Source organism: Aulonocara sp. 'chitande type north' Nkhata Bay, linkage group LG10, assembly GCF_057382095.1.
Source record: "Aulonocara sp. 'chitande type north' Nkhata Bay isolate Kocher_YH1m ecotype deep benthic linkage group LG10, A_spYH_male_GT1.1, whole genome shotgun sequence".
NCBI lineage: Eukaryota > Metazoa > Chordata > Actinopteri > Cichliformes > Cichlidae > Aulonocara > Aulonocara sp. 'chitande type north' Nkhata Bay.
The window spans coordinates 14,744,995-14,764,578 of NC_141353.1; the positions used below are offsets into that span (position 1 = coordinate 14,744,995).

A 19,584-nucleotide genomic window follows, 5' to 3' on the forward strand; every position below is an offset into this window, starting at 1 on the left:
GGCTGGAGGTCTGTGCGAAGAGTCACAGTTCCACCCTGGCTTCCCGTCTGGTTTCAAACACTGCACCATCCTCCTCTGGATCCCACGGCCGCAGGAAACGGAGCAATCATCCCAGCCTGTGGTAACCCACTTGTCCAGAATGGGCTCCTCCTTTTTGTAAGACATCTTTAGGGTATCTGTGTCTTTCTCCTTGACACTATCTTCACCCAGGACACTGTTTTGAGAGTTTACCCTCTCATTCTTCTTCAGAGTCTTGTCTTCCTTGACCTGACGGGCGAGGTAGAAGGAGTAGCGGATGCGAGGAGGTGTCAACTTGCCTGCACACAGGACCTCCACCGTCAGGGCTTCTCCCAAGGGCTTCATGGCCTGTATGGTCTCGGAGAGGCCGACTGTGCCACTGTAGCGCAGCAAGCTTCCCTTTACAAAGATGTCCTTCTCGCCAGCTGACACTATGTAGTTCCCATTGAGCAGGTAATGGCTGTCACTGTTCTTCACGGCCAAGTAGTTATCATCACTGACCATTCCCTTGTAGCCTCGCTGGCGGATGTCTATATTGGCTGCACCCACTGGCAACATGACAACGAAGTTGTAGCCATGCCTGCAAGCCAAAACATTTTAGAGTCAGTGGGGGCTTGTAATAATGGAGCGAAAATGATAAAGTTATGTTGAAGTGAGTGGGGGAAAAAGAATGACCTAAGCAACGCTTTGTAGAGCCCGTCCCATGATGACATAGTGATACTCACACAGGCTTTGTGAAGAGTCCAGACACTTTCTTGCAGCCCTTGTTGTCACCTCCACAGATTCCACAATTATCAAACTTTTTAGTGGAGCCAATTTTGCTGTCACAGCCGGTCTTAATGCACTTCCCCTGGACACACACTCCCGTGGAATCTGGTGAACATGGAGTCCCATCAACAACCTTGGATGTAAAAACACACGAAGCGTTAGCTTCTGCATTCACATCAAAAAACTGTTACAAATGAGTTCACTTGTTCCTTTTATACTGGGACAATAAACTACAGGGAGTGCAGAATTATTAGGCAAATGAGTATTTTGTCCACATCATCCTCTTCATGCATGTTGTCTTACTCCAAGCTGTATAGGCTCGAAAGCCTACTACCAATTAAGCATATTAGGTGATGTGCATCTCTGTAATGAGAAGGGGTGTGGTCTAATGACATCAACACCCTATACCAGGTGTGCATAATTATTAGGCAACGTCCTTTCCTTTGGCAAAATGGGTCAAAAGAAGGACTTGACGGGCTCAGAAAAGTCAAAAATAGTGCGATATCTTGCAGAGGGATGCAGCAGTCTCAAAATTGCAAAGCTTCTGAAGCGTGATCATCGAACAATCAAGCGTTTCATTCAAAGTAGTCAACAGGGTCGCAAGAAGCGTGTGGAAAAACCAAGGTGCAAAATAACTGCCCATGAACTGAGAAAAGTCAAGCGTGCAGCTGCCAAGATGCCACTTGCCACCAGTTCGGCCATATTTCAGAGCTGCAACATCACTGGAGTGCCCAAAAGCACAAGGTGTGCAATACTCAGAGACATGGCCAAGGTAAGAAAGGCTGAAAGACGACCACCACTGAACAAGACACACAAGCTGAAACTTCAAGACTGGGCCAAGACATATCTCAAGACTGGTTTTTCTAAGGTTTTATGGACTGATGAAATGAGAGTGAGTCTTGATGGGCCAGATGGATGGGCCCGTGGCTGGATTGGTAAAGGGCAGAGAGCTCCAGTCCGACTCAGACGCCAGCAAGGTGGAGGTGGAGTACTGGTTTGGGCTGGTATCATCAAAGATGAGCTTGTGGGGCCTTTTCGGGTTGAGGATGGAGTCAAGCTCAACTCCCAGTCCTACTGCCAGTTTCTGGAAGACACCTTCTTCAAGCAGCGGTACAGGAAGAAGTCTGCATCCTTCAAGAAAAACATGATTTTCATGCAGGACAATGCTCCATCACCAAGTACTCCACAGCGTGGCTGGCAAGAAAGGGTATAAAAGAAGAAAAACTAATGACATGGCCTCCTTGTTCACCTGATCTGAACCCCATTGAGAACCTGTGGTCCATCATCAAATGTGAGATTTACAAGGAGGGAAAACAGTACACCTCTCTGAACAGTGTCAGTGGCTGTGGTTGCTGCTGCACGCAATGTTGATGGTGAACAGATCAAAACACTGACAGAATCCATGGATGGCAGGCTTTTGAGTGTCCTTGCAAAGAAAGGTGGCTATATTGGTCGCTGATTTGTTTTTGTTTTGTTTTTGAATGTCAGAAATGTATATTTGTGAATGTGGAGATGTTATATTGGTTTCACTGGTAAAAATAAATAATTGAAATGGGTATATATTTGTTTTTTGTTAAGTTGCCTAATAATTATGCACAGTAATAGTCACCTGCACACACAGATATCCCCCTAAAATAGCTAAAACTAAAAACAAACTAAAAACTACTTCCAAAAACATTCAGCTTTGATATTGATGAGTTTTTTGGGTTCATTGAGAACATGGTTGTTGTTCAATAATAAAATTATTCCTCAAAAATACAACTTGCCTAATAATTCTGCACTCCCTGTATTTGTTATATCAGGTAAACTACCTACATGACTTCGTAAGCGTACACAGAATGTCATAGTATAGTGCATGTTTTGAGATCAGCCCTATTTCCAGTGTGTATGCAAATGTGATATAGAAAAAGTGTGCAAGGTTTTTTCATCCTTAACTATTAACTTCAGCGCATTTTTTAAACTAAATTCTACATAAAGCCTGCTGCCGGCTAACTTTTAAAGCTGTGAGTCAGTGGTTAAAACATCCAGCTGACCTGTGCTGAGCTGATCTACGTGTCCCCTGAGTTCTCCCTATCTGCTCCTTCTCAGCTGATTTGATGGACTGAAGTGCGAACTCTGTCTCTCTGCTGCAAAAGCTCACTCTACGCCCTGCTATCTGAAAAAGATAAACTGTCCTCCTCCTCCTCTTCTTCATTCTTTCCCCTGCTCTGTTCAGAGACCAGAGGCAGCTGGATGACATATATTCTCTTTGCTATCGCTGCCTCTAAAAATAAAAGGATTTTAAGTGCTAATGTATTTTGACTTTTGACTGATCGTCAATCAGATTTTCTGTCTCTCGAGTGCACCTTATTCTTACCTTTGATTCCAGGACGTTGAAGTAGCCCGTACCATTAGCCCTGCAGATTAGTTTGCACCTGTCACTGAGGGACACTCCAGAGTACTTTGGTATCCACACCACTGAGTGGCTGATACGGTTACTGCTGAATCTCTGGCCGCTACTCTCACACTGCTCTTCACGGTATGTCTTACCTACACAGAGAAGGAGGGACGACATACAAGGTGAGAGGTGGGATTGCTCTAGCATAAATACGTAACTGGATATACTTGTCTGTGTTGAGAGATTTGTACCTGTGTCAGGGCAGCTGTTCAGGTTGCAAGAGCGGTATTTGACCCGAACTCCTTGGCAGTATTTACCCCCATTTGATGGAACTGGGTTGTTACACTCTCTTTTTGACAGCTGGACACCACCACCACATGTGCGTGAACAGGTACTGAACAGTCCCCACTTGCCCCAGCGGCCGTCCACCTGAAAATAAGAATGCATAAATAAAAATGCAAATAAATACTATTATTATTCATATCCTCATAAAGGTATGTCCTGACAGAAAGAACTGCTTGAATCTTACCTTCAAGTTGTGAAGCTGCTTGTCAGTGCAGACCCCTCGGTCGCAGACCTGTCCGTCCCCACACTGAGTGCCATCTGCCCAGGGAAAGTGCCGAGTCATACACACTAAATGTCCGCTGGACTTTCCAGTGCACCACAAACGACTGCATGGCGGCTGCATGAAGGGACAAGGCTTAGAGCCTTCACCAAAGGCGAGCTCACACTGGCGTTCGAGCTTGTAGGATGATCCTGGCAGCGTGTCAGGTAGGACTAGCGGTTTCTGAGGCTGGTCGAGCAAACAATCACCTAAGAAGAGGGAGATTCAATAAGCCACACAACGACGCAGTATGACCTTCTTCTTCTGTGGAGACTTTATGACACACAGGTATAAAAGATGCAACCAAAATACACAAATGCACGAAAAACACAATGAAAAACAATGTGTTTATGCTTATTCTCAAATATTTATATGGTCCTCTTCATTAAATGTGTGCTTTTTCTGCATGTTGTGTTGTGGTGGGTGGGATTGTGGGTGGGCACAGGAAGCAGTCATTGCCCTTGTGATTTGGCCTTTGATGCAGTATATGCAATGTATGCCACACACACAGAAACATGCATGAGCACACCACACACAGTCATCCCCACCCCAGTCCCTTCCTCAAACTCCCCCTAAAAACCCACAAGCCTCTCCTCTTATTTTCCATCCCAGCCTTGTTGCATGACTTGCAGTTAGACTAGAATATTGATAAAAAGGATATGAAGCTAGATAGTGCTGCAAAAGTCAAAGGCATCAAAAGCTACAAATACATACCTTTCTGGGAACAGACTAATATTAGGAAGAGTTTGACAAGTAGGTGCAAAATGGAATCACGAAAGGCCAACATGAGTGGATGAAAAAGGTTTCCAGGAGAAGTTTTTTTATCCCCCAGAAACATGCAGAACTTCGCACTCTTATGGGGAATTTTCACATACAAACACATTAATCTGCGCTTGGAAAAACTGGGTTCCCCCACTTGAACTGTTGAGTATGCCATTCATGTTGTGGTGAATTCGCAGCACATTATAAGCGAACTGCGGTGCGGTGGTAACAGTCCCACAGATGTAGCAGAAAAACACACTGATTATCAGATAAGGCAATGCTGTACAAACAAATCACTCTACGCCAAATAAGCTCAACCTCATCTCTTCCTTCCTAGTCTCTCCATAGAGCAATCATGGAAACAATAGCTGGTGGTGTGTGTGTGTTTAAACAGGTTACAAATAGGTCTGGACACAGCGCTGAATGAAAATTACCACAAGCATGTGGTAACATGCTTTTTCCACCCCACTGCTTTTTGAAGTTTAGATTTATGACAGATGGCCAGGAGAAACCAGGTTACGATGCTGTCACAGAAATCACTCCCTGATATTCCTCTAAACTAGTACTTTTGTCCACAGATTATTTCCAAAATGAATAGAGAGAAGCAACAAACAAAAAATGTCTATTTGGAGTAAACCTGCATGGGAAACATTGTGCAGATACACTTAGTGGTCCAAACCGCTGTGGTGACTCTCCCCAGACAAAAAGGCCTGTAATTTGGGACAGATGTGGGGGCAGTTTTAAAATAAAAGTTTAGAATTGCTCCAAGGCCAAGTGCTGTGGTCTGTCCTGTTTGGCAAACAATCTGCATCCAAATGAATGAATTTCTTCTTGGCTATTGCAAGCCTGTTTTTTTAAGAGAGGTTTGGCAGATGTGAGAAATCAAGCATAGGTGGATATTGAAATGAATCCATTCTCTCGCTTGCATTTATCCAAAAAATGATTTCAGTAATGTTTGGAATCAGGGCTTGCTCTTCAAAAACAAAAGCACGGTTGTCATTTGAACAAAACACAGCTGTGTGACCAACACAGTGAGGACAATGCCTTGCTATATGTTTGTAAGTCATTACTGCTTCAAGATTGTTTACAACTATCTATCCAACTCTGGCTTTCGACCTTTTCAAGCATGCTATGAGGCTGCTTTCAGGCTGGAAACACTGAGGTCAGAGGTCAAGAGTACTCACCATGCCCGCCGTCCAGAAATTCAGTGATGATTGCGGCACTGCAGGGGGACCAGGGGCTGGTACGGTTGATCTGAATAAGTGTGGGTGACATCATGTGGTTCTCCTGCATTTTTCCGAACAGGTCCTCACAGGATCTCACATTGTCATGTGGCATGTTGAACACATGCCCTGTGGAGAGGGAGTGAGATCTCAGATGTCTTTCATGAGTGCACAGACTGTGATTATGCATATACACTTTCAGGGACACTGAGATATTAATGTGGACTGAATGAAGGATGACGTCGACGGAGCATACCGAGCTCATGAGCAGTGGTGAAAGCTGAAGGAAGGCCGTCGTCTTCGATTACAGAGCAGCTCCTCTTGGGGTCGCACATGGTGCCAACATCTGCCATGCCAAGTGTGTCACAGGTGGAGGCGCCGCAGAGGTCCTGGATGAAAAAAGACATTAGCATGATTACATCTGAAACAATGACAGCTAAAGGCAAAGTCAAACATGGGCTTGCATCCATCCTTCCTCTTAACCAAAGTCTGAATCACAATGGTGCTCAAGGCTAGCCAAGCTAAGTTTGTCTCTCTATGACACAGAGACACAAAGAGAGTTACAATATTTGTCTTCATTTATCGTTTTAGTCACTTCTGGGTAGTGGGTACTATTTATAAATTTACCGCTGACATATTAACACCCTTTTCATTGAGTTAAAAACTCATTAACATACTTTAGCTGCCTATTTTACACAACAAGGAGTAAGTGTTGTTTAAGGTCAACATATTTGTGTTTTTAGCTGCTTTTTTGGCAACTTTGTTCGGTACACTAGAAAAAAAATGATGCCCAAAATGCTGACCTTAACTAATTGAATTACATGTAATTTTTCCATGTGATTTTGCTACATAAGTAAAATGTAAAACATTTAATTTAATGGACTCTGATCAAATGGAAGCACATTTTTCGTAATGATTAATTATTTCAATAGGTAAACTTTTTATTTTATATATTTCAGTTTCATTTTATTCAAGATTATTGCTTCATGATTGTAATTGTGTCACTTGTTATTGGTCTTTGATGTGTGATACTGAGAAACAAAATGGGCTGCAGTGGATTAACGGTAAATCAAAGTGGTAACAACTGTGTGCCAAACATTTAAACAGCACAGCGGCCTAAGACACTCCACTTTGTTTTGATAATGGCATTTGATGTATTTTTAAGATAACATAAAATCCAGTTGTAGCTAAATTAGACAATGATTTCTGTCGATGATCACAGAATGGCTCCCACTGAGTTATTTGCAGTGTTATGGGAAAGTGTGACAAAGCTAAATAAAGGTTATTCACACAAGATGGCTCAAGAGTTGGCACTTTGTCTTGTAATCGGAAGGTTGCCGGTTCGAGTCCCGGCTCCGATAGCCTTGGTCGTTGTGTCCTTGGGCAAGACACTTCACCTGTTGCCTACTGGTGGTGGTCAGAGGAGAGGGTCTGGTGGTGCCAGTGTCTGGTAGCCTCACCTCTGTCAGTGCGCCCCAGGGCAGCCGTGGCTACAATGTAGCTTGCCATCACCAGTGTGTGAATGGGTGGATGACTGAAAGTAGTGTAAAGCGCTTTGGGGTCCATAGGGACTAAGTAAAGCGCTATACAAATACAGGCCATTTACCAAGACATTTATTTTCAAGTGATCAGCGTGACCTCAGACAGTTTGGGTTATGAATCTGTTATTGGTCTGCATTTTTCTTTCTCAGAGATTGGAGTTTGTTTGAAACTGGACTGCAGCTTATCCTCATTCTTGCCCTGTCTGGCTTTTTTGTGGTGATGTCACCTTGTTCCCAGACGTCGACAATTAACTTGTCTGAGTGCGATGCTATTAGGCCGGTTGAAATCATGTCCAGTTTATGAAAGTACAATTATTAAATTATCCTTTATGTTGTCTTGATGTCATCGCAGCAAGATCTTCGTTTAAGAAATTGGGAAATTATTCAGTCGTGTCAAGCACTGCTTTCCACCACCCAGTCTTTAAATCTTTTTAGTGGGAAACAGTGTTTAGAGCACACCTTCTCCTATGAGGTCATTTAAATAACCCCAACCATAACATTTCCATGCCAGAGCAGAGTTTCCAGATGACCTATTTCTCTACCACAGGTTTTAAAATCCAGTCTTAGCGAGTATGCATTTGGAGCTGAACCTCCTAATCACAGGACAACTTCGGCAGTAACCGCTGCAAAGAACCACCCATCTGCCTGTTCCCTAAACAGCACTGTCCCTACATACCCCAAAACACAGAAAACCAGTGGTGGTCAGCTGTTACAGATAAAACACCAGCTGAGTCTCCTGCAGCCCCTGCAATCCTCAGCCGTGCTTAATGTAACCATTAAACACGGGGCCAAGTGAAGACCTCGAGTGCTATGACAAATCATTCCTAGAATAAACCACAAAACCACAATTGTACACCAGTGCAAATCTAATCCAGATGTCCTCATGTGCTTGGAGGACATCTGAAAGTTTGGGCCATTTCAGTAAAAAAAAAAAAAATAGAAGAACTGCAAGATGAACAGGGGAGAAGAAACACCCAAGTCAATGAGTTTGTTGTTTGCTATGACCTACTTCCCACATCTGTCATCTGTCTTTGCAATTTTGGTGTTCCTGCGAATTAACAAAAAAGAATAGAAAAACAATACTTACCTCAGCGGACTAAAATTCCCATTTTGTTTTGTGTACAGATTTTATTGCTTTTAAATCCCGTCCAGCCTGTTACCTGTTTGTGCTTTGGAAACAATATTCAAAAAGCTTTGAAAAAGGTGCATCTCAGAGTTTTATAGGTCTGATGCAGTATCCTGGACCGAGTTTATGACATCTGGACATTCTTTGGTGAGCTCTTTTCTTTCTCAGCCCATTATCTATCATGTAAGAAAAGGCTGTGAGCTAAAGTACAGTCACCTCCTCTCTCCCCGGGGGAACTTGCATTCTAGCAGATTTATGGTCAGATTTTATCTTTTGGCTGCTCTCCTACAATAAACATTCTGTGCAACTTAGCGCACTTTGCGGCATTCTTTGCACAAAAATCACGCTGACTATACTGTTTCGGGACAACCACAGTTGCCTCCGGACAACACAGAGTTGGTCTTCATAAAACCTACAAAATTACACAATGGGCTGGTGTTAAGTGGAGAATGAATGGGCTTTGAAATATCTGTTAAAAACTGTAGTAAACAAAAGAAAATACAACTCACTAATTGGACAGATTTAAAGTCATTGTGTCATGATGTAGCAGAATTGTTAGCAGACATGTCAGCAGAATCCTTGAGTTTAAGAGGGGAGACCGTTTAGGCCTAAACTGAGAAGAAAATAAAAAAGGAAAAAATATATGTCAATCTAATTGCAGTGAACAAAGCCTGACAGGTTTAACTACAATCTCATGATCAGTAAAGGCCTCTCATGCAGTACACCGGACCTTGAAATATTTAGAGCTTGTTAGGTACATGTTTGCAAACCCCACTATTTTATTTATTGCTTCAGGAAACAGTGATTGTGCTAATAGATTCAATATGAAACTGACTGTAAAAGGTCAGTGAAGGCCTGTATCTTCTAGATTCCTGGTGTTGAGCATGAGTTTGATTGGGTGGTACTGTAAAGAAAGTTTTATGCACCACAAGCCACTGTTTAGACTTTTCATTTGTACACTATGTTAGCATTCGCTCATAAACTCCATGTTTTGTTTTGTATACACTTTATATGTGATATTACACCAGGAATCTGTTGTTCAACACACAATGGTTAGAGGTGAGATTCCTTTGTTCAACCTGCTGTGTTAAAAGGAGGCTTTTTTCTGAATCCCTGCACTTGTTACACCTCACTAAACCTTTGATTGCTTGATGCCTGTCTTTTTGCTTTATATAGTAAATTACATCCTTGTGACTCTCCAAGCTGACTTGGGTCGTGTCAAGTGGCTGCAGAGTTTATAACATCAGCTTTAAACTGATGTTTAAAGCTGATGTTTAAAGCTGAATGTTACATTCTTGTAACATTCTTGTTTTTGGAACACTTTTATGGAAAATGCTGACCTGTCACAATCTGGTACAGGGATTCAAGCGCAGAGCGGTAAGGTATCTCCAAGGTGTGGTTTATTTACAGTGCAGTGCAATATATGTACAGTGAAGGGATCCAAAACTCCGGGGGGGGGGAAATCACAGGGTAACTCGCTCACGTCTTCTTCTCTCACACTCACACACTTTCCCGCAGCAGGGAGGTCGCAGGTCCGGGGGGGGGGGATCTGAAGCAGACGAGAAGGCAGGTCACCAACTAATCACAAGTCACGGATATGAAGCACAAGAGCTGTGAGAACACTAACGTTAGGGGTACAATCATCCAGCGACGAGAGGATCTGTGTTCCAGCCTCAAATAGTGCTCCCGGTGATGATGGGTGAGTGTTGTCAGGTGTGTGTGTGGGCCAAGGGCGGGAGCCCACAGTGAGCTCCGCCCAGGCAGAGAGGGAGAAAACAGCAACAGCAATTGTAGCCTTGTGGGGCCGACCGGGCAGGCACGGAGACCATGACAGTACCCCCCCCTCAACGGGAGCCTCCCGGTGACCCACCAGGCTTACCTGGATGCCTGCGGTGGAAGTCCCGGAGCATGGCACCATCCAGGACAGCAGCTCGAGGCACCCAGGAGCGTTCCTCTATCCCGTAGCCCTCCCAGTCAACCAGGTACTGAAAACCCCGACCCCGGCGCCGGGAGTCCATGATGCGGGTGATATTGTAGACCAGCTGACCATCCACGAGCCGGGGGGGCGGCGGGGCCCTGGAGGGAGGGCACAACGGGCTGGAGAGCACCGGCTTGACCTGAGACACATGAAAGACATTGTGAATGCGCATGTTGCGCGGCAGCTTGAGGCGGACAGACACAGGGTTCACAATGGCCTCAACGGGAAAAGGGCCAATAAACTGAGGAGACAGCTTCTTCGACTCAGTCCGTAGCGGCACAAAACGGGTAGCCAGCCATACTCGTTGACCGATGGTGTACACGGGGGCCGGTGTCCGGTGACGGTCAGCGAGGGTCTTGTTCCGCTCCTTAGTACGGAGCAGGGCAGCCTGAGTCGCCCGCCAGGCACGACGGCACCCGCGGAGGTGAGCCTGTACAGAAGGAACGGAGTGCTCACCTTCGATGGCCGGGAGCAAAGGTGGTTGATAGCCCAGAGACGCTTCGAAGGGAGACTTGCCCGTGGCGGAGGATGTGTGGCTGTTGTGGGCGTATTCGATCCATGGAAGCTGTTCACTCCAGGTCGATTGGTTGTGCGAAGTGACACAGCGGAGGGCAGCTTCCAGCTCCTGGTTGGCCCGCTCCGATTGCCCGTTACTCTGTGGATGGAAACCGGAAGACAGACTGACCTTGGCCCCCAGTGCGGAGCAGAACTCCCTCCAAACACGGGACGTGAATTGCGGCCCCCTATCCGAGACGATGTCCTCGGGGATCCCGTGAAGACGGAACACATGGGAGGTGAGGAGCCGGGCCGTCTCCAAGGCCGAGGGGAGCTTTGGGAGGGCGACGAAGTGTGCAGCTTTGGAGAAACGATCGATAATGGTAAGTATGGCGGTGTTACCAGCGGAGGGCGGCAGGCCCGTGACAAAGTCCAAAGAAACATGGGACCATGGTCGAGCTGGTGTAGGGAGAGGCTGCAGAAGACCCGGTGGAGGGCGGTCGAAAGCTTATTCCGGGCGCAGGTCGAACAGGCGGCTACATACTCCTTGGCATCCCTAGTCATAGCAGGCCACCAGAAGTAACGTCGGAGGAACGAGCAGGTGCGGAGGACCCCAGGATGGCATGAAAAGCGGGCGGTGTGAGCCCACTGGAGAACCTGAGAGCGGACGGCTGAAGGAACGAAGAGGCGACCAGGTGGACCAGTGCCAGGATCCGGTTCGGTCTCCTGCGCCTCTTGGATGAGCCCCTCGATCTCCCAGGAGATGGCTCCAATTACGCAGGCGGCCGGGAGGACAGGCTCAGGGTCCGAGTCCTCCCCAGTGATGGAGAATTGCCTGGACAGGGCGTCTGGCTTTACGTTCTGTGTTCCTGGCCTGTAGGTGATAGTGAAGTCAAAACGAGCGAAAAACAGTGCCCACCTGGCTTGCCGGGAATTGAGACGTCTAGCCGAGCGCAGGTACTCCAGATTCTTGTGATCCGTCCAGACGATGAATGGTTGTGCTGCTCCCTCCAACCAATGTCTCCACTCCTCCAGGGCCAGCTTGACGGCCAGAAGCTCCCGGTCCCCGATGTCATAGTTACACTCTGCTGGGGAGAGACGGCGAGAATAAAAGGCACACGGGTGCAGCTTACCGTCCATCTGTTGAGACAGAACTGCCCCAACCCCGGAGTCCGACGCGTCCACTTCCACAACGAACTGCCGTGTAAGGTCCGGTTGCCGGAGTATGGGAGCGGTGGTGAACCTGTCCTTGAGCAGGGCGAAGGCTCACTGAGCGGCAGAATCCCACTGGAAGGGAACCTTGGGAGAGGTGAGTTTAGTGAGAGGGAGAGCGATTCTGCTGAAATCACGAATGAACCGTCTGTAAAAGTTGGCGAATCCCAAAAAACGTTGCACTTGGCAGCGATCAGGAGGAGTAGGCCATTCCACCACAGCCCGCACTTTCTCCGGATCAGTCCGCAAGTCCCCCTTCTCGATAATGTGGCCCAGAAAACTCACTGACGCCACGTGGAAATCGCACTTCTCCCCCTTCACAAAGAGCCGGTTCTCCAGAAGGCGTAGCAGGACCTGCCGGACATGGACCTTGTGCTCCTCGAGTGTCTTAGAAAAGATCAAGATGTCATCCAAGTACACAAATACACAACGGTTAACAAAATCACGAAGGACATCATTAACCATCGCCTGAAACACTGCGGGGGCGTTAGTCAGCCCAAACGGCATCACGAGATACTCAAAGTGGCCCCGATGCGTATTGAACGCGGTCTTCCACTCATCCCCCTCCCTGATGCGCACCAGGTGGTAAGCGTTGCGCAGATCCAGCTTGGTAAAGACGGTCATGCCTTGAAGCAGTTCAAAGGCGGAGGAAAGCAACGGCAAAGGGTATTTGTTCTTAACAGTGATCTGATTAAGGCCCCGAAAGTCAATACACGGCCGCAGCGAACCATCCTTCTTATCCACGAAAAAAAACCCAGCCGCGACAGGGGAAGAGGAGGGGCGAATCAACCCTGCCGCCAGCGACTCCGAGATGTAACGCTCCATAGCATCCCTCTCAGGCCGGGAGAGGCTGTACAGGCGGCTAGACGGCAGCGGAGCTCCAGGAAGAAGATCGACGGCACAATCGTACGGGCGGTGCGGGGGAAGGGACCGCGCCCGATCCTTACAAAAAACATCCCGCAGATCATGATAAACCCGCGGAACCATCGAGAGGTCCGGGGCGTCCAACGGCGAGGCCGTGGGTGGGAGCGAAACGGGGGAAGCCGCAGCCCGGAGGCAGTTCATATGGCAGGCCACACTCCAACCTAGTACGGCACCCTTCTCCCAGTCGATATGCGGGTTGTGGAGGACAAGCCAGGGGTGACCCAGAACCAGCGGAGTGAGAGGAGCCTTAAACGAAAAAAAACAAATCCTTTCTGCGTGATTGCCAGAGAGAGATAATGAAAGGAATTCAGAAACATGAGTGATGTCAGGCAGGCGCTGGCCCGACAGTGCGTGAACGCGGAGGGGGCGTGACAGAGGCTCCAAGGCGATGTTCAGTTTGGCGGCGAGTGAGGTGTCAATAAAGTTCTGCTCAGCCCCAGAGTCAATGAGAACGGAGAGAGAATGAGAAACAGTCCGAACACGCAGAGTAGCCGGCAAAAGAAGCCTGGGGAGAGGGCTTTCACTCGACAGATCGCCCACCAGCACCCTCACGATCACTGGTGAGCGCGCCCTTTTGCCAGCGTTGGGCAGGAGGAGACAGAGTGGCCTTTACGGCTGCAATAAACGCACTCACCGGAGGCAAGACGGCGCTGGCGCTCCGCGGGCACAGCCGTGAGCGCCCAAGCTGCATGGGCTCTTCCCCATCCCCGGTGTCGGCGTCACACGACCCATGGGCTGCAGTAGGGGTCCCACAAAAGTCCAGCGGGGCATGCCCCGAACGCGCGCGTGCGCTCCGATGTGCGCGCACCTGATCGTCCACCCGCATACACAAAACCAGAAGCAGACGAGAAGGCAGGTCACCAACTAATCACAAGTCACGGATATGAAGCACAAGAGCTGTGAGAACACTAACGTTAGGGGTACAATCATCCAGCGACGAGAGGATCTGTGTTCCAGCCTCAAATAGTGCTCCCGGTGATGATGGGTGAGTGTTGTCAGGTGTGTGTGTGGGCCAAGGGCGGGAGCCCACAGTGAGCTCCGCCCAGGCAGAGAGGGAGAAAACAGCAACAGCAATTGTAGCCTTGTGGGGCCGACCGGGCAGGCACGGAGACCATGACATGACCATCTTAAGCTGTCGATATCTATTCAGCTAGGACATACTGTAAAAACTTGTGCAGAACCACCGTGGCAAAAGAAATGGAGGAAGCATGTGACAGACTGAAGAATTGCCAGGGAAAGATGCAGTCCAGCTGCTGATGTGGAGGAGTTTGTTTCAACATAAAGCGAACAGGTGAGTCCAAAACATGCAGGCCTGTAACTCTGACATCCACAAAGGACCCCACCGCCACCACCCTCAGTCCCTCCATCCCATCCCTTCAGGGGCCTGTTTAATGAGGAGCAGGCAGCTGCAGCAGAATGGGAACAGCTGAGAAAAATAACACATCCACACAGTACATCCCCAAGGGCACTGACGCTCATTATATTCAGTAAATTTGCAGGTATAACAAGCAATAGTTCACTTATCATTATGTACTACTAAGGCTGACAGAATAGTACTATGTTACCATTGGCTCTTTTAACTCTGATAGCACAGGTTTTAAGACGACCTTGTGACTGCAAGCTAAAAACTTTCACTGTAACTAAATCAGTTGGGCTGACTTGTCAGCTTTATTGCAAGTTTTCACAGTGGTAATGGAAGCGCATACATCACACTGACCAATGAATGTGAGCAATGACTTCATCTCTGACCTTGTGTCATCTTGCAAATATTTGGGAGTGCAGGGAGAAGTCAGAGGTGGTTTGCAAGTCTATAAAACTGCCCTCTAAGGATCTATGACGAGCAATCAAGTCTGGTGCTCTGTTCAGCTCTGTGTGACCCAGCCTTGGTGTCAAAGCTGTGATGCTATTGGTGGACTGCCTGCATGCTCCCTGAGTTCACGAGAGGCGGAGAGTGTTTTCAGAGCAAATCAAAAACGCGTCAACTGGAGTTTTACTTATCACAAAGTTATAAGAGTACATTGCACATTTTCCTTCTCAAGATCAGAGGTTGCTTTACAGTATGTCACTCATTAAGGTGACACAATGCATGTGCGAAAAACAAACATTTACGTTTTCTGTGCGTAATTGCGCTTACAGAACATATCCCGCTCTGGTTTTACCCCAAACATGTGTAACATGAACGATACTAAAAGTTCTCTTTACCTGTCTGGTGAAAAGAATAGCTGTGTCCCAGTACTCGGGATGCTTGTCGTTGTTTTTGTTCATCTTTTTTTGCCAAGTGCAAAAGTTCCGCAGCGTCATGGCTGCGTTCCCGGACACCTTGGGTCCTTTGTCCTCCTCGGATATAATCATGATCTTCACAACTGTAATGCTGATGGAGTTGAGGATGCTGGGATGCTTGTACAGCTTCGCTGCCACTGCCATCAGTGTCAAGAGGTAGTGCTTTAAGTCATCTCCGTGGAATTTCGCCATGGACTCGTCCGCCACAACAAGCGTCTCCACGTATCTGGGGACTGAGGCGAACCTTTTGGCTCTCCCCATCCTATTCAGCATCGTTTCTGTCACATTGCTGTGGTCCGCCAGTCGCTTGTATTTCTCCAAGGACTGCGCAGCCTGGAGGCTTATGTCGCTGTCCACTGCGCACCTGGAGGTAGAGCTGGGCTTCAGGTTGTTGCTGGCTCTGCGCCGGACGATGTGCGCGCTCTCTGCGCTTCTGGTGTCATTTTGTACCGGGCTGATAAAATATTCCCAGCCGTGGAAGCCAAATGCACCTTGCACACCTTTGCAGAGACTGAGAGCGGCATAAGAGTACTGATCAGCGTTCACATATCCAGAATAAAAACACCGGGTCAGGTCAGTGGTGACATCGGTATCGGAGAGCCACAGTGCGCCTTGGTTAGAGATGGAAGGGGCAATGAAATTAGAGTCTCGCTGTAAATCGATCACTAATTCCTGCTTGAAAGCTTTAATCTTTAGGACATATTTTCTATTAAGGAAATCCACGTCGTTATCAGAATCCGTCCTTTCATCACTATTCATTCTAATCGGGAAGCAAAGTTCACTCTCCATGCAACGAGCGAGCTTTAAGAGTGAGACCACAAAGTAAAGGAGAAAAGTTGATCTGATAAACATGACGATGTTTGCATTAATCAAAGATTGCAATGACCAACGGGGGGGGGAAGAAAGAAAATCAGAATGATGAAGAATCTACAAGCTCAGTGGCGGCGGCGAGAGGATCGGGATGAAGAGCATAATCCAAAGCGCTAAAACAGTGCAGGTCGTACAAGTCCACTCAGAGAAAACTCCTCCTGGTCATTCTCCACGTGTGTACTCAGTCGACTGCTGCCTTGTGTGGAGCTTATGCATTTGGTCATGTGTAAAAATATGGAAACACAACCTTTCTTTGCTGGGGGGAAGTCTTTCGAGGCGCTCATTGGATGAGCTTCAGCCTTTTCTTCTTCTTCTTCTTCTTCTTTTTTTTTCTTTTTTTTCTTGCCGCCTCTTAAAACTCATCAAACAGGCCAATCAATAAGTCACAACGTACAAAATATGGTGAATTAGCAGATCTTGCACTTTACACTCAGACTACTGCACATCCACTACTCCATTAAATCTTTAGCTTTTGGTCACATGGAGTGAATAAAAATCTTTAATGCCACATGCATATTCAACAGAAATCCCTGCACTTCATTTGTAGTTCATAAGGCGAATAAGAGCTACAAGTACTGCATGTTTAACGGAACACCGGACAACGGGCAGCAGGAAAATAACAGGCATGATTAAATAAGGGGTGACACAGGCCACTATCATACTGCAGCTGAAGTTCCTCGGAGGAAGATTATAAGTTGTAAGGATTCAGCATCACTTTTTCTCCATGTTGTGATTAGGTCCGTTTCTGAGAGAATCACATACGACATCTTGTGGACAGAATAATAATAATTCTATAGCAGGGGTCCGAGGGTATTCTTTTAAGACTGCCAGAAAATGTTAGAAAGTAACTACTCTAATTATTTTTACTCAGCTACAGCCTAATTTGATTTAATTTTACTTCTATACAGGTGGATGGGGCTGTTGCTAAATGATACTTCTTTATTATTTCTTTACGGATTAAAATCTTATTTGCAAAAAGTATCAGCATTTGAATTAAAGTTGTTATGTGAGACATATTTTGTACTATTATACATTTTAAATGCATTATACATACCTTACGGAGATCTAATATTAACAGTGCAGCTAAAGTTAATGTACTTCGGTTTTGTTAGTCAAACATAGATAAAAGAAATAAAGCTGAAATTAAAACACAAATCAAATCAAATCAAATCACTTTTATTGTCACATCACATGTGCAGGTACATTGGTACAGCACATGTGAGTGAAATTCTTGTGTGCGAGCTTCACAAGCAACAGAGTTGTGCAAAATACAATAATGTAAACAAGCAAAATACAAGCTACATCTGAAACTAATAAATATATGTACAATATGTAATAGTATATGCATTTCTGGATGTGTATACTAAATATTTTTCTACGTGTGTGTGTGTGTGTGTGTGTGTGTGTGTGTGTGTGTGTACACATATTTTACAAATTAAATAGAGTAAACAATAAATAAAATGTATAAAATAAATAAAATAAAATATACAGAGTTGAGACATGTGCAAAACAGTGGCATTACTGTACAGTATGGAGTGCATAATGTTAAAGTTCCAGTAGTGAAGCTGAGGTGTCTATGAAGTGTTCAGCAGTCTGATGGTCTGATGGAAGAAGCTGTCTCTCAGTCTGCTGGTACGGGACCGGATGCTGCAGAACCTCCTTCCTGATGGAAGCAGTCTGAACAGTTTATGGCTGGGGTGACTGGAGTCCTTGATGATCCTCCCCGCTTTCCTCAGGCACCGCTTCCTGTAGATGTCTTGGAGGGAGGGAAGCTCACCTCCAATTATCCGTTCAGAGCACCGCACTACTCGCTGGAGAGCTTTGCAGTTGTAGGCGGTGCTGTTGCCATACCAGGTGGTGATGCATCCAGTGAGGATGCTCTCAATGGCACAGTGATAGAAGGTCCTGAGGATGCGGGGGCTCATGCCGAATCTTTTCAGTCTCCTGAGAAAGAAGAGGCGCTGCTGCGCCTTCTTCACTGTTTTGTTTGTGTGTACTGACCACGTAAGATCCTCAGCCAGATGTACACCAAGGAACCGGAAGCTGCTCACTCTCTCCACAGCAGCGCCGCTGATGGTGATGGGGGTGTGTACTTCTCTGCACCTCCGGAAGTCCACTATCAACTCCTTTTTGTTTTGTGTGTTGTCGTGTAAAAGTCTGTGGAAATCTTCATCTCATCCGTCTGTAGTAGTAAATATGATGATTGTGACTTTATGTGGTCTACTACTAGCTTTGCATCCACAGACAGACTTGGGCCACTTCCCTCAACCATAAGGATTTTTTAAAATATATTTATAATAATTTGTGGTATAAAATTTCTAATATGGCCCCAACGGGGTGAAAAATAGTAGTAATGTTGACTCTGGGAGTTATATCATTTTATTTAACGTTTAGCTTTGTTTGCGACGTGGTTGCTATGAACGCAGCTGCCGTTGCTAGACTGAGGACCCCTGCTTTTAAGTTGTCCACACAGAAGCCGGTCTTGATTTTGGCATTCTATCGTTAAAAACAGTTGAAAACCACGTTTGATGTCAAAATAAGCGGGAAAAAGTCGCATATTTGAATACTGAGTGTATGCAAACGACTTATCACACTTTGTTATATGTTCTGCGTCACTTTTTTGAATTGGCAGCTAAATTGGCAAGCGTCTGTGCTATTCGTTGACACCCTGCACACCGAAAAAAATAACACTACTGAAGAGTAACCTCTGCTACCCGTCATAAGTTGTGAGTTTTAAAGTTAAAAAGTAAAACATTTTACATCCAAGCGTCTATTGTAACAAGAGCAATAATTTACCAATGGTCACAGTTTGAAAGTTACGGGGATTTTTGGGCTCTAACGGAACCAGCTGCCGCCGAAATGAACTCGTATCACGTTTTGTCGCTGGTGGGAGAGGGCTCATTTGGACGGGTTTACAAGGGAAGGAGAAAAGGTAGTGGCATGGTAAGCATCTACAGGAGCACAGTTTAGTTTCCTGTTTGTTTAACGACACTGCTTCACATCGTCTCTTCATCTTTGTCCCATGAGGTGGTGGCTCTTAAGTTCATGCCAAAGCTGGGTCGCTCGGAAAACCAGCTACAAAGTCTCAAAAGGGAAATTGAAATTATGAGGGACCTTCGGCATCCCAATATTGTCCAGCTCTTTGACAGTTTTGAGACTGAAACTGAGGTATTCTCCCATTTTCTCAAAACTCTCAAATAAGTTGCTGTCAACTAATTATCTTTACATAATCCCATGATCATTATAACCCCCTATATATGTTAATGACAGGTTGTGATTGTCACTGAGTACGCAGAGGGCCAGCTGTTCCAGATCCTTGAGGATGATGGAAACTTACCAGAGAGCCAGGTTTTCACTGTTTTTACACAATTGAACCAGATGTGAAGCTTTATTTAATGTTACGTTA

At 46.2% G+C, this 19,584-nt stretch overlaps 2 protein-coding genes and 1 long non-coding RNA gene across 6 annotated transcripts in view; 2 read left to right on the forward strand and 1 right to left on the reverse strand.

Annotated features, from left to right (window-relative positions):
- Positions 1–7,011, forward strand: part of LOC147320461 (uncharacterized) — a 39,114-nt gene extending 32,103 nt beyond the window's left edge. Inside the window, exon 4 of the long non-coding RNA XR_015131267.1 lies at positions 5,955–7,011. This is a non-coding gene — a long non-coding RNA (uncharacterized LOC147320461). The remainder of the gene's footprint in view (positions 1–5,954) is intronic.
- LOC147320462 (A disintegrin and metalloproteinase with thrombospondin motifs 15-like) overlaps positions 1–16,427 on the reverse strand; it is an 18,100-nt gene extending 1,673 nt beyond the window's left edge. The window contains exons 1-8 of the mRNA XM_086308479.1: positions 15,231–16,427; positions 6,009–6,141; positions 5,714–5,881; positions 3,693–3,976; positions 3,415–3,592; positions 3,143–3,315; positions 744–919; positions 1–598 (exon numbers count right to left, since the gene is read on the reverse strand). The exon at positions 1–598 is cut by the window's left edge and continues 1,673 nt beyond it. Coding sequence (XP_086164605.1) covers positions 1–598; positions 744–919; positions 3,143–3,315; positions 3,415–3,592; positions 3,693–3,976; positions 5,714–5,881; positions 6,009–6,141; positions 15,231–16,160 — 2,640 coding nt within the window. The 5' untranslated portion in view covers positions 16,161–16,427. The remainder of the gene's footprint in view (positions 599–743; positions 920–3,142; positions 3,316–3,414; positions 3,593–3,692; positions 3,977–5,713; positions 5,882–6,008; positions 6,142–15,230) is intronic.
- stk36 (serine/threonine kinase 36 (fused homolog, Drosophila)) overlaps positions 13,908–19,584 on the forward strand; it is a 14,759-nt gene continuing 9,082 nt past the window's right edge. Inside the window, exons 1-3 of one of the 4 annotated variants that reach the window (XM_086308477.1) lie at positions 13,908–14,319; positions 19,206–19,346; positions 19,449–19,526. In XM_086308477.1, coding sequence (XP_086164603.1) covers positions 19,224–19,346; positions 19,449–19,526 — 201 coding nt within the window. In that variant the 5' untranslated portion in view covers positions 13,908–14,319; positions 19,206–19,223. Of the gene's footprint in view, positions 14,320–17,929; positions 19,122–19,205; positions 19,347–19,448; positions 19,527–19,584 lie in introns of those variants that run through there. The other 3 variants (XM_086308475.1, XM_086308476.1, XM_086308478.1) reach the window with 3 other exon arrangements.